Here is a 12,868-nt window from a genome sequence, read left to right on the forward strand (position 1 = left end):
AAGAAGAAGAAGAAGAAGAAGAAGAAGAAGAAAGAAGAAGAAGAAGAAGAAGAAGAAGAAGAAGAAGAAGAAGAAGAAGAAGAAGAAGAAGAAGAAGAAGGAAAAAAGAAAAAAAAGGCAACACATTTGTACTGAGATGAGGCAAAAAGGCTCAGCCCTATAGCGCTCATCCTAGAGAGTCACTGTAAAGAGAGAGCTGGGGGCAGGAGGGCGGGGGAGCAAGGTCCAGGATATGTCTGCTCTGCCTCCACTCAAGTCACGTGATCCATGGCTCTTTCGTGAAGTTCTAAAACTAACCCCATCCGGTGTGGCCAGATAGGGGAGGTGGCGAAATGAGGAGCAGTTGTAAGCTGTATTTGATTTGGAGTCTACCAACATGCAGAGTTGGCAGTCAGCACAAGTCAACTGTGAGCCGCTGGCCAACATCTGTGCCTGTCTTGGATGCCCCCTAGTGGTGATCTGTAAGGTACAGGTAGCTGCAGGGTGATGGCAGAGAATCACAATGGCTCAGATGCGGACCAGGAAGGATGTTAGGAGGAGATGCTGGGCTAGTGTATGGACTTCATCTCCATCCAACTCACTGCCTCTTCCTCTGTGTACTGTAAACATGCCCCCAAGCCAGCAACTTGAACCTCAAGCACAACGAATAATTAAACCTCATGTATCAATGTTCCCTGCCATTTCTTATGGTCTTCTCTGTTGACCTTTACAGCCCTTGAGAAATTACCTTACGCCTAACCTGTCTGCTTCCTCACTCTTCAGCCACCTCAGGTTGACTTTCAGATAGCTTCTCTGCCTTTACCATGTTAGAACCAGTGAAGATCTCTCTCTCTCTCTCTCTCTCTCTCTCTCTCTCTCTCTCTCTCTCTCTCTCTGTGTGTGTGTGTGTGTGTGCGCGCGCGCGCGCGCCTCTTCCTTGTCCTCTTGGGTCAGGGTCCCTCCTGTAGCTCATGTTACTTTTTGCCTAGACTGGCAACCAGCAAACCCCAGAGAGCCTTCCTACTTTGTCACCAATAGTTCTGGAGTCACACGTGCCTATGAGGTCATGCCTGGCTTGTTGCAGGGGTCCTAGGACCTGAACTCCAGTTACCATGGTTACACAGCTGTTTTTTTAAGCCCTGAGGCATCTCCTATTCTTATCTCTTTTTTTTTTTAGTTGTATTATTTTTATTAGATATTTTCTTCATTTACATTTCAAGTGCTATCCCAAAAGTTCCCTATACCCTCCCCCTACCCTGCTCCCCTACCCACCCACTCCCACTTCTTGGCCCTGGTGTTCCCCTGTACTGGGGCATATAAAGATTGCAGGACCTAGGGGCCTCTCTTCCCAATGATTATCTTAAGCAGCCTATTGCATTCTTCCCTCACTTGAGTTTCTCTCACCTCCTGATACCTATTGTGATTCTCCACCACTGATGCCTGGCGCTTTACCTTGGGCGTCCTCTCCTGAGCATCATTACTGGCCACGCATTGATATCTCCTAGTGTACAACAAGTCAGGTGCGGGTCAGCCTTGGAACTCCCTCTACCTCCCAGATAAATGCTTCTTAGAAACTCTTTTTGAGTTTCGGTCCAGCTCAACTCGTACATATCAGGCCAATCTCCCCCTCTAAGCCTGGGTTTGCTTGCTTGGTAAATGGCCTCGTGCTCCACCTAAGCCCCAGGACTGATTTGCTTCTTCTGCTCACTCATTGCCCACAGATGTCTAGCTCGCTAGGAACCTCCAAACACTGACCTCTCACTCGTCCCTCCTCACTAGCACCGCCTGAGCTCAGGCCTCCGGCTCCCCTCATCTTGGCTACAGTTCCATGTAGCTCACCCTGCTCTGTCTGCCTCCCTCCACCTCAGCTTCACTGTTCCACCCAATGGGAACCTTCTAAATGTGACTCTGAGGGTGTCACCGCTGCACCTGAACCTATGCAGTAGCAACCCATAACTGCCATGATAAAGGGACCTTCCCTCACTTTAGACACCAAGCACATCTTAGCTCTGTGCTATTCCCACACCCGTTCTCCCATTGCTTAGCCTTGTACACTGAGATTCAGGCATTCTCTGCCAACGAGGTTCCCTTGCTCTGGCATGGAGTTTTAGATTTTTTTTGCCATCGTGTGTACCATTTCCTAGAATAGTTTTCCTTCTTCCTATTCATCCACACTCTAGGGAACCTTCCCAGACAGCGTCCATCCTTGACCCTTTGGCCAAGGTTTGGTTGCTCTCTCTGAATCCTGGGACTACTTCTCTGATGATGCAGATTCGACTCTCCCGACTCTGTGGGAGTGACCTCTGCCATAGGCACTTTTGTGTGCGCAGATCTCATATGATTACTTATTGAGCAAATTAGAACAGTCTGCTACATAGATGGGTATAAGCATATTAGGTGCGTGTGATGGTTAGAGTCCTCAGCTCGACATAATCTGGTATCACCTAGGAAACAGGCAAATCTGTGGAGGGTTATCTTGATAACTGAGGTGTGAAGGCTTGCCCACTGTGGGTGGCATCATTCCTTAGACTCAGATTCTAAAGAAGGGAAAAGTAAGCCAAGCATAAGCACTCATTGCTGGTTCCTCCAAAGTGCAGACACAATGGAACTCACCCCCTCAAGTTCCTGCCACCTTGACTTTCTTACCATCCGGAACTGTATCTTTTTTTCTTTTGTTTTTTCCAGACAGGATTTCACTGTGTAGTCCTAGCTGTACTAGAACCTGCTCTGTACACAAGGCTGGCCTCCAACGTGGAGATCTGCCTGCCTCTGCTTCCCAAATGCTGGGCTCAAAGGTGCACACCACCCAGCTGAACATCTTTGGACTAGGAGCCAGAATTCACCTTTTCTCTCCTTAAGTCACATTTGTCAAAGTGTTTTTACGTGAGCAACATGAAAAGAAATTATGACAGTGTAGGTATGTATATGTAACAAGTTTGGCTGGAAGTATAAAGACAAAAGGGTTAACATTTATCTAAAACTTAAAATACGCCAGTGTCTTTACTAGGTTTTTAAAAAACATATTTGTATTATGATCCTCTTTTTATGAGAAAGCCAAGCCCCATACGAGGAAACAGTCTGATGATACGGCTAATACGTGGTAGGACTGTAAGCCGAGTTTAGGCTTACGGTCTCCAACCCCTAAGGCCTTTTTGTCACTCCAGCCTGTTTCCCTAAGCACCAGCCAGGAGCAGCGAGGTGGAGCAGGCCAGTGTCTCAGCCACAGGATTGCCTTGGGAACACATGGTGTTAGTTGCAGTGAAAACCCTGCTGGTCATGGCCCAGGCTTGTGAGCACTTTCAGAGGAGGCACAAGTGACTCCATTGTTTGACTGTCTCTCTCCGGAGTTCCTCCATTACACCTGCTCCACACGTTCTCACACAGGTATGCTGTGCAGCATCTCACCTGTCTCATAGGGGCTATGCTTGCTAGTCATGGAGTCTGTCCTTTCTATGGCTGCTACCTAGTCTACTATAAAAACTGCTGACTCTATGGGGCTCATGAATTCCAGAGGAAAACATTTGTAGGGAGAACCCAGATGTAATGGAAAGCTGATAAGAAAAATTCTTCCTGGAAACATGAGAAAAAATTACTGAAGAACAAAGGATGATGGAGCCCTGAAGATTAGACAGGAGGAGAGGATGATGGAGCCCTAGGGAACACTTCAGGTGGACCCTAACTGGATGTAGTGAGGCTCTCTCTCTGCCTGTGAAAAATTGACACATGGACCCTTCTCCTTCCAGGAACTGTTAGTTACTAAAGCCAGCTGGTCTCCTAGGAATGTCAATTTTATGATAAATCCATTTATCTTTCCTGTGGTAGAGTACTAAGACTTTGCCTTCATTTCTCTAGTCTTCCTTTTCCAACAGAAGGTCAGCCTGTAATTCACCTTTCACCTTCTTGAGTCTCACTGGAATAAGAAAGAAGTAGCTAAGATAATTAGCTGACAGATCCTATAGCCAGCCACAATTTATTGGTCTTGCTAGAAGATGTGTCTTATTACCGCATGCCTCATAGATGCTTATCACATGTCTCATACGACACCAGGCTGAGGCAGTGGCTGAGGATGACTTCCCTACAGAAAGAGCTGTTACTCTTTGGTCAAAGGCCTTTGAGTGGTGGTTCTTTTTGTTGGAGCCCAGAAGGCAACTAACTCTCTATGACATTGTCCTCTCTTTGATATCTTCCAGGACACAATGATACAATGGAAAGAGGACACTAAATGACCATTGCTACCCTTTGGGTCTTAAATGACCATCTGAGGCCCTAGAAGTCCATGTGTTAAGGGTCTGCTCTTCAGTTTGGTTTCTATTAGGAGGTGGTGGTGCCTCGTGGGAGATGGTTCTAGTAGGAGATCTTTGTGTTATTAAAGGCACATCATTGAAGGGGACAGTGAGACACCAGCCCTTCCTCTTCCTTTCTCTTTGACTTCCTTAGACACGGGGTGAGTGGGTTTGCTCAGCCGCACACTCCTGCCATGGTATGCTGCTGCAGGCTCAGTCACAGGGCCAAAGGATCATGGGCCAGAGTCCCTGAAGCTTTAACCACAGCAACTGTTCTGCCTCTGGGAGTCGGGTAGATTTCAGCAGTGGTTCTCTGAGGAAGAGTGTCTGGATTCTGTCCTTCCCTTGATCAAGGAAGGGTTTGGGTGTAAATGACTCTGGTTCGGTTGCGTCGAAGTGCAGAACGATCGCCACCACAACCATCTTATTCTGCCTCATTTTCTTTTCCGCTACCAAACAGCATCTGGAGATTAGAGCATCAGCCAAGAGGTAAGGATGCTGGCTGCACATGCTGTTTGGGCATCAGAGGCATACATGATGCTGATGGCTCTTTGCTTGGGCAGGGAAGGTCGGACAGGTCGGATGCGCCTTAGTCAGGTATCTGTGCCCCAACCTCATACAGACCCTGCTGGTTGAAATGAGTTATTATGGAGAAAGGCAGTAAAGTTATCTTTGAGGAATTTGAAATCTTGTCATTAGCCAGAAGGAAGGAGGAAACAAGGCTAGCAGGATTTGCAGAGGGGAAGAGGGTATGCCATGGCCCCTGAGCCGGTGGCTTAGTGACGCCCAAGTTACCTGAGCGCAGCACCCTGAGCGCCATTCGTTGCGACTCCCCTGAGGCTTGGTTGATCCACTTGCCTGGGTGGCCATGTTGCTGCCACTCAGTCACCCTGCACCAATACATCCCAGCATCCTCCATTTCCACCTGATGCAGCTTCAGGACGAAGTCTGTGGGAGAGGATCGGTAGCAGTGCTGGAGCCTCCGGCTCCCCTCTCGGCCATACTGCAGCAAGCCGTCATACTGCAGGTGCACCAGCATTTGACTCCCTGCTGCGGCGGTGGTGGTGGCGGTGGCATTGGCAGCAGCAGCAGCTGTAGCGGTTCCTCTGCCCCAGTACCACGTCACAGAGTACAGGGAGGCTGTGCTGCCGGAGCCATCTAGGCTGCAGAGGAAGCCCGCCTCTCCATTCTCGGTAGCATTTCCTGTCCAGCTCACTTTGGAGACATGGACCTGGCTTCCTAGGAGGCAAAGTGGTGGACAGTTAGAGAAGAGCAAGACTTTTGGCCTGGCCACCTCTGAGCCCTATCATTTCCACTGGGAGATCTCATCTGGGATTCTCCAGACATGAGGACCTTCATCATGAATGTTTTCCTTTGATGCTTCTCCTTTTTGTCACACTTGCCAGCACATTCTCTGCTACAAACCGAGCTAACCACTTCCTTCCTTTAGCCTTTTGCCTTGTCGAGCCTACTGCTGAAATAGACTTCAGCCAGGCTCACAGCTTTTGCCCGCCTTTGAACTTCCTCTTTGATTTGCCACAGGTGCTGCTCATCTCACAACTTTCCATATTCCACCAAGCTAAGTATTACAGCAGTGCCAGTCCTTATGAAATCACCTTCCCCCACCACACCCAGATGTCATCTTGTTCAGACACACTGAGCGACAGAAACATTGATACCAGTGTCAGAATGCCGCCCGAGGGATCCGTCTGAGTAATTAACCAGTATGTCTTAAACAGCTCTGGTCTTCCTCCTCCCTCCCTGTCCCCCACTAGCCAGCAGACAAGGACTTGGAATAAAATCCCCAGGATTTAGAACAAAGAATAACCAAAAGTCAAGGTGGGACATTACAGTGTATAATGCATTTACCACTCCACTACAAATTCATTTATTAATCTGTTTTGTTTTCTACCCCCCCCCCCATGTTTAGTCTAATTAGTATTTACTTGCTCTACATGGGGAATCATGTAGAATCTTCATTCACATCAACTTCTCTGTGTCCGTGCCTTCAGTTACTCCCTACTTGCAAATTGGTTTCTAATTCATTCCAATACTCAACCAAGGACCACTTGCAAGCTTAAGAGATCCCTTCAGTCATGGTCACTAAGGTTTATTTTCTTCTTGAAATTCTTTCTTCCTTTGACCTGGGGGAAAAGCTCCCAACACAGTGATGTCCACAGTATCTCCTGGCAGCTTATTCCATAATTTGTTTCCTAAGCCAGGTGTACAGCAGCCATCAGCCCATAGTCACATGGTGATCACATGGAGCTTGGCACCCTCGGTAATTTAAGAGACTTTGGTCAATTACAAGCATTCTCAAGTTGAGAAATGTCACTGTGTTAGGAAAGTCAGTTTCTCATCACTGCAACAAAAATACCTGAGCAAGACAACTTAAGGAAACAAAGTTATTGTGTGACTGGGGATTTCCAGGCTCCATGATCTAATAACCTCCATGTCCTTCATGTCTACAAAACCAGGGCCATGTGCATGGCTTGCCTTACAATTAGGAGTCCCTGGACCACGGCTTCAGTGGCTTCTTAGGGCCTATGCAGCTGTGCCCAGTAAAATGGATTCTACAGAACGAACTTCCTACAGAGCTCAGTGTAAGCCGGGGACTCCGGTCATGTTGCTCTCACCTCAAGGGAAAGTCATTAAAAAAAAAAAATCACAGTAGCTCAGGGTAGTCTGGAACTCACTCTGTAAGTCAGGATGTCTTCGAAGTTGTCCTACTCTGCCTCAGTCTTCCTAGCTGAATGCCACCACACATGGCTTTCGAGCAAACCTTTCCTCAATGAGTTTACTCTTTTACATCCTTGAGTCTGTGATGGGTGGGTCTGGCCAATTCCTGAGATGCCTCCAAAGTGCCTTTCCTTGGTGCGGCCAACTTCCCTTGACTCCCCACTCCTCAGATTTGGGTGAACCTCTTTATTGGGTGGATGTCAAAGTTTTCACATCTCTCTGCTCTTTTTTGTCACTAGTTGTCACTGTAAACCTGGCTAAAAGGAAGGCGCAGTAACCAGGCCATATCCTGAGTTGCCTCGGAATTTTTTTTTTTCCTTTTGAGTTCAACCTCACTCAAGTCTCAGGGAATGAATAAAATATTTGCCAGAATTCAACATGAATGACCTTTAGACCACTTCCCAATAAAGCTCCCATTTCCATGTTAAATTTCATGAGCAAGGTCTCTCTCTCTGTCCATACTGCTACCAGCATTTTCTTTCACCAGGATTGTCCATTAAGGTCCGCTTAAAATACTCTGACTTACTTTTTCAACCAAACTCCTCCATCAACCCAGTTTCAAATGCTTAAGAATTACTTTATCAGGGGCTGGTGAGATGGCTCATCAGGTAAGAGCACCCGACTGCTCTTCCAAAGGTGCAGAGTTCAAATCCCAGCAACCACATGGTGGCTCACAACCATCCTTAACAAGATCTGACTCCCTCTTCTGGAGTGTCTGAAGACAGCTACAGTGTTCTTACATATAATAAATAAATAAATCTTTAAAAAAAAGAAAAGAATTACTTTATCAGGCTGGGTCACAGCACTGACCCCCACCTCTCTGGAATCAACTTTCTATATTAGTTGTTGTTGTTGTTGTTGTTGTTGTTGTTGTTGCTGCTGCTGCTGCTGTTGCTGCTGTTGCTGTTGTAACAAATACTTAAAAGAAAGAGTTTAGAGGAAGAAATGCTTATTCTGTTGATAGCTTCAGAGATTTCAGTCCAAAGTCATCTCGACTTTGGGCCAGAGGTGAGGCAGAATTTCATAGTGCTGGAGCATGTGGCAAAAGCTACTCTGAGGATGGCAAGGAGGAGGAGAGAGCACAGCCACACCCATGGACTTCTTTCTTCATCCCTTTTATTCTGTCTGGTGCTCTGCTCCCAACCCCAGGCCACACACATTCAGACAGGTCTCCCCTTAGCGATTCTCTCTCTGGAAATGTTCTTATAAACATACCCGAAGTGGACTCTACTAACCTCCTAGGTGCCTCCCAATCCAACTGACCTAACAGTACAGACTGTGAGAATTTCTTGATACACTAAAAGACCTAATCCAGAAGCCATATTTCTACCATAGAAACACTGGCTTGAGCCAAGAGATATTGCTTCCTTAAAAACGTGCAGGCACGCACAGTCAAGTGTTTGGCTAAGACAACTGGAAGGCAGGGGTATCAGTAATACAGATCCAGAATGTAGGAAGACAAAGTAATCATGAGAGTCAGAAAAGATAATAAATGGGGTCTCTGGGGGTGTCCAAGTAGAAGTGAACAGTAGAGTCTAAAAGCACAAGGCTCAGAATATCTAAATCCAAAGATTTGGGGTGATTAGCTTGTAGACAATAGTTAAAGCCAGGGCAGGGTTTTAGAAGTTCTGAGAAAAGCAGAGACTAAGAAGAAGAACCTAGGATTACTCCCTGGGGAGCACTCAAGCTTAACAGAGAATGGGAGGGACCCGAAGAGAAAGGACAGAGGGAGAGGTTGCTCCCTAGGCTGGTTTCTCTTATCCGTCTCTTGCAGCCTATAAGCCACCGGCAAGAGCCCTGTCTCACTTACCTTTCCAGTCGCGTTTCTATCATATGGGAATGTCCAGTTATAATCTTAGGGGCTTTATAAAAAAATGTCATCTCGAAGTACTTGAAACACCACATTAGATTGAGTTATTTACATCACACTGTTGGGTCTCGCCCAGGTCCTTAGCTGTGATACCCATTTGACCTTAGTCAACAGTTAGAGGTGACCCAGCCAGGACCGAGAGACCCAGTACAGCCCGTCTGCATTCAGACAGCTGCACTCACAGACTAGCTGGAATGGATGGAAGTTCCGTTACCCTTTTAAAGATCTCCAGAGGTGGAGATGACTCCCCCAGTCAGCCATTCCAACAGTTAACTACTTTGACTTGCCTTATGTTTAGGCAGGCAAATGTTGAAAAGCAATTTCTCCACATATCCCCATAGAGTTGTACAGTTTCTGTTCACAGTGGGAGAAATATGCTTCGTATTACTCTTTCTCTGCCAAATTACAGTAGGGCCCCCACTGGAGTGACACAGCTCGTTATTATAGAGCTCTGGAGATACGATTCCCTGGGCAGCTGCATGGACCAGGCTGCCAAGCTGAGAAGCAAACCAGGCAAAGGGATCTTGTTCCTGTTCGAGCTAAAAACCTCAGGCTGATTCACCCTAAGCAACCTCCCCTCCTCTGGGAGGCGACCCTGTCCTGTAGTCATTTGTAGGTGCCTATTATTTCTATTGTCCCGATCATATTTTTTAATCTCCTCATAGTCACACCTTAAATGTCGATGGAAAAAAATCCCATAGAAAAATGTATGACAATATTGTCCTTAAGGTTTACCTGTGGGCTTGAGTTTCAATTCTGTGAGTCCTGAAGTCTTTCTTCCGAGTTTTTGCCAAGTGCCATTTGTGGATAAGAGCCATTCCTCTACAGCGCAGTGGTAGTGGCCCTGGTCACTGTCCTCCACGCTCAGAATGTTCAGCAGAAATAAGTCCTGAGAAACTTTCTCAGAATAAAATTTTTGCTTGCTCCGAGGGGTTTGAAATTCATCCCCATATTTTACAACATGGGTTTGGTCCGTTTCTAGGATTTTCAGATAGGATGCATTTGCAGAAACGGGAGAGAAGTACCAAATGATGGATAACGGAAGGTTTCCAGCAGATCGGGACAAGATGGCACATTCTATCTGAGTGCTGGAGCTGATGGATAGCTCTTGGACCTGACTGCTAGAGTTCACGCTCAGTTTGCTCTCTGAAGGAAATAATGGAAAGAGTTACTTTACTGGAAACGAACACACACACACACACACACACACACACACACACACCAGAATTTTAAGTTAGCTTGTTAACCAGGACAAATAGCCATTATTACAGCAGTAGACCCTTTAATACAATTCCTCATGTTGTGGTGACCCTAACATAAAGTTATTTTGTTGCTATTTCATATCTATAATTTTGTTACTGTTGTTAGTCACAGTTAAAATATCTGCTACATATGATCTCTGACCCTCAAGTTGAGAACCACAGCTCTACAACCACAATGTGGCTGAATTCCCCTGCAACAGCTGCCCTAACTGTCCATCCAACTTTGGTATGACTCATAATCTGAGGATGCTGTCCCCTCCATGCTGTCCCCTCCATCACTGAGCTCTGTCCGTCTTACGGGCAGCATGTGGCTAAGAGGAACTGTGAATGGGACCCAACACAGAATTGTAAATGGACTTAAAACACTATGATTTTTTTTTTTTTTTTTTTTTTTTTTTTCTTGTTTTTTTTTTTCTTTTTTTTTTTTTTTTTTTTTTGCTTTTGGTGTTTTGGTTGTGCATGAACTCTGTAGATGACAGTGTAGTGTCACAATGTCAAAAGGCCAGACATGACTGTGAGAAGTCTGTGTGATTGTGAGTTGATGTTTCTCTCTTCATAACTTCCATCTGCTGGTTCTCCTTCTGCCCTTACTGTGTGGGGATGAGGGACAGTTATGGGAAAAAAAGCCCAGCTTTTCCCCCACATGACTATCCTGTCATATTTAAGCAGAGGAATCTCTTCCATAGCATATTTGCATCATTTGAGAGAAAATGACATTATGAGCGCCCTGCCTCTGAACCACTTCTGGATCTCCAATTTGTCAACGTCTAGTTAGAGCTGCCTTCAAACAGGAATACACAAGAGGAAGTTATTCGCAAGCTGTTACAATGCTAACTTTTTGCAGCCAGTCCATTTGAAACTACCACATGGACATGGGGTCTGCTATCCTTTAACTCCAGTGGCCTCTCCTTTGTCCTAAGATGAATAATAAATGTCACAAATCTCTTTGCCATCTCTTGTTGATAACTCTGCTTCTCTTGATGTTACCAGTAGGTCCCTGAATTCCCCCTTCAACAAACATTTATGAATTATGTGTATCGCATACCAGACTATTCTAGGTATTTTGTGTATAGCTCCTGTCAGTGAATCACGGTTTAGAGGAAATTATAGGACAGGCATAAAGACTTCTGGGAATTGGTCACCAATATAGGACAGAGGTATGCAGTAATGGAACAAATGTCAGGATCACCCAGCAGATTTATCTAACCCAAGGTCAGGAGAGAGGGGAGACTTCTCTGAACTGAGCCTTGAAGATCAATAGCAGCCATTCTGATGAATAGAGAACAAAGAAATTCCACATAAAAGGAAGTGGGGATTACCGAATCCAGGCAGTTAAGTGTGGTTGGAAGTCAGATTTAGGATGGAAAGTAGGAGGCGATGAAGAGACAAGTGCTTATAAAAGATCTTTTATGCCTGCCATGGGAATTTAACATGCGGAGGGCACAGTTTCTAATCTGTGGTGCTGGGACGTGGGGAGGACCACCACATCAAGAACAATATGGAAGGGACCTCTTTGGACAATGATAACGACCTACACTATGTCACTGAATAAAGGCATGCCTTGGAAGCAGTTAGATGTAAATCCCAAGACCAGAAGACAAACCATTCTAGATAATGAACACGGAGGTTGTCAATAGGTAGATTGTATCCATGGGAAGAATTTTTCCCCTAGAAAAACATGGAGACTCAGAGGACATACCTAAGCTTTAATCCAAATGAACAGTTGCTTTTTAAAAAACAAAACAAAACAAAACAAAACTGGGTACAGTGGGATAAATGCATGACTACCATGGAGGGGAATCAGAAGTTCAAGGTCATTTTTGGCCACCTAACAAGACTGATGCTAGCCTGAGTTTAGAAAGAAAAGCAAAGCCAAGCATTGTAGCATACAACTGGAACCAGAGCACTTAGTGGGTTGGGGCAGGAGGACTGAGAACTTCAGGCTAGCCTGCACTACAGACTTAGATACCATAAAAAAGAAAGAAAGAAAGAAAGAAAGAAAGAAAGAAAGAAAGAAAGAAAGAAAGAAAGGAAGAAAGGAAGAAAGAAAGAAAAGAAAAGAAAAGAAAAGAAAAAAGGAAAAGAAAAGAAAAGAAAAAACCCAAAAGAATTAATGTAGCAACTCAGAGGAGGAGGAGAATTCTGTACAAGAGAATGAGAAGGAATTTTTGGTGTTAAGAAGGAAACCTCATGGCGTGGAGCCAAGAGCAAGGAAAAGGAAGGCTCGTGGAAGCAGTCTCAGACATCCCGGGAAGGGCGAGTAAGTTAAGGCATGAATTCATGAGCAAGATCAAGACTATTAACAAAAACATCACTCAGCAGCACAGAGCTGGGGGTGGCTGCCATGCAAGACTATCTGCTTTGGGGGCACAATAGACACATCCCAGTTCAATGGTACATCAGAGATTTATCGAGGCATGGACTGGTAGGGATAGATTAAGTGACTTGCCCAAACCTGGAGCTTATCACATCTGAGCCATCTCAAAGTCCCTCAAGGCAAGTCAGGAGAGAGGAAGCACAAGGTGTGGCAGAACCTCATCTAGGCAGGGTTTCACTCTTAGCCCTGTGTTCTGCTTTTGCGTTAAGACTGAATTGGACACAACCAGGCGTGGTGGCACACGCCTTTAATCCCAGCACTTGGGAGGCAGAGACAGGTGGATTTCTGAGTTCGAGGCCAGCCTGGTCTACCGAGTGAGTTCCAGGACAGCCAGAGCTATACAGAGAAACCCTGTCTC

At 45.7% G+C, this 12,868-nt stretch overlaps 1 protein-coding gene across 2 annotated transcripts in view; it reads right to left on the reverse strand.

Annotated features, from left to right (window-relative positions):
* The window catches only part of Cd101 (CD101 molecule), a 36,346-nt gene that overhangs the window by 5,639 nt on the left and 17,839 nt on the right, over nt 1–12,868 (reverse strand). For both annotated transcript variants that reach the window (XM_021196807.2, XM_029537937.1), the window contains exons 7-8: nt 9,607–10,017; nt 5,058–5,501 (exon numbers count right to left, since the gene is read on the reverse strand). In XM_021196807.2, the coding sequence (XP_021052466.1) occupies nt 5,058–5,501; nt 9,607–10,017 (855 nt within the window). The remainder of the gene's footprint in view (nt 1–5,057; nt 5,502–9,606; nt 10,018–12,868) is intronic.

The sequence above is a fragment of the Mus pahari genome, chromosome 4 (genome assembly GCF_900095145.1).
Source record: "Mus pahari chromosome 4, PAHARI_EIJ_v1.1, whole genome shotgun sequence".
Lineage (NCBI taxonomy): Eukaryota > Metazoa > Chordata > Mammalia > Rodentia > Muridae > Mus > Mus pahari.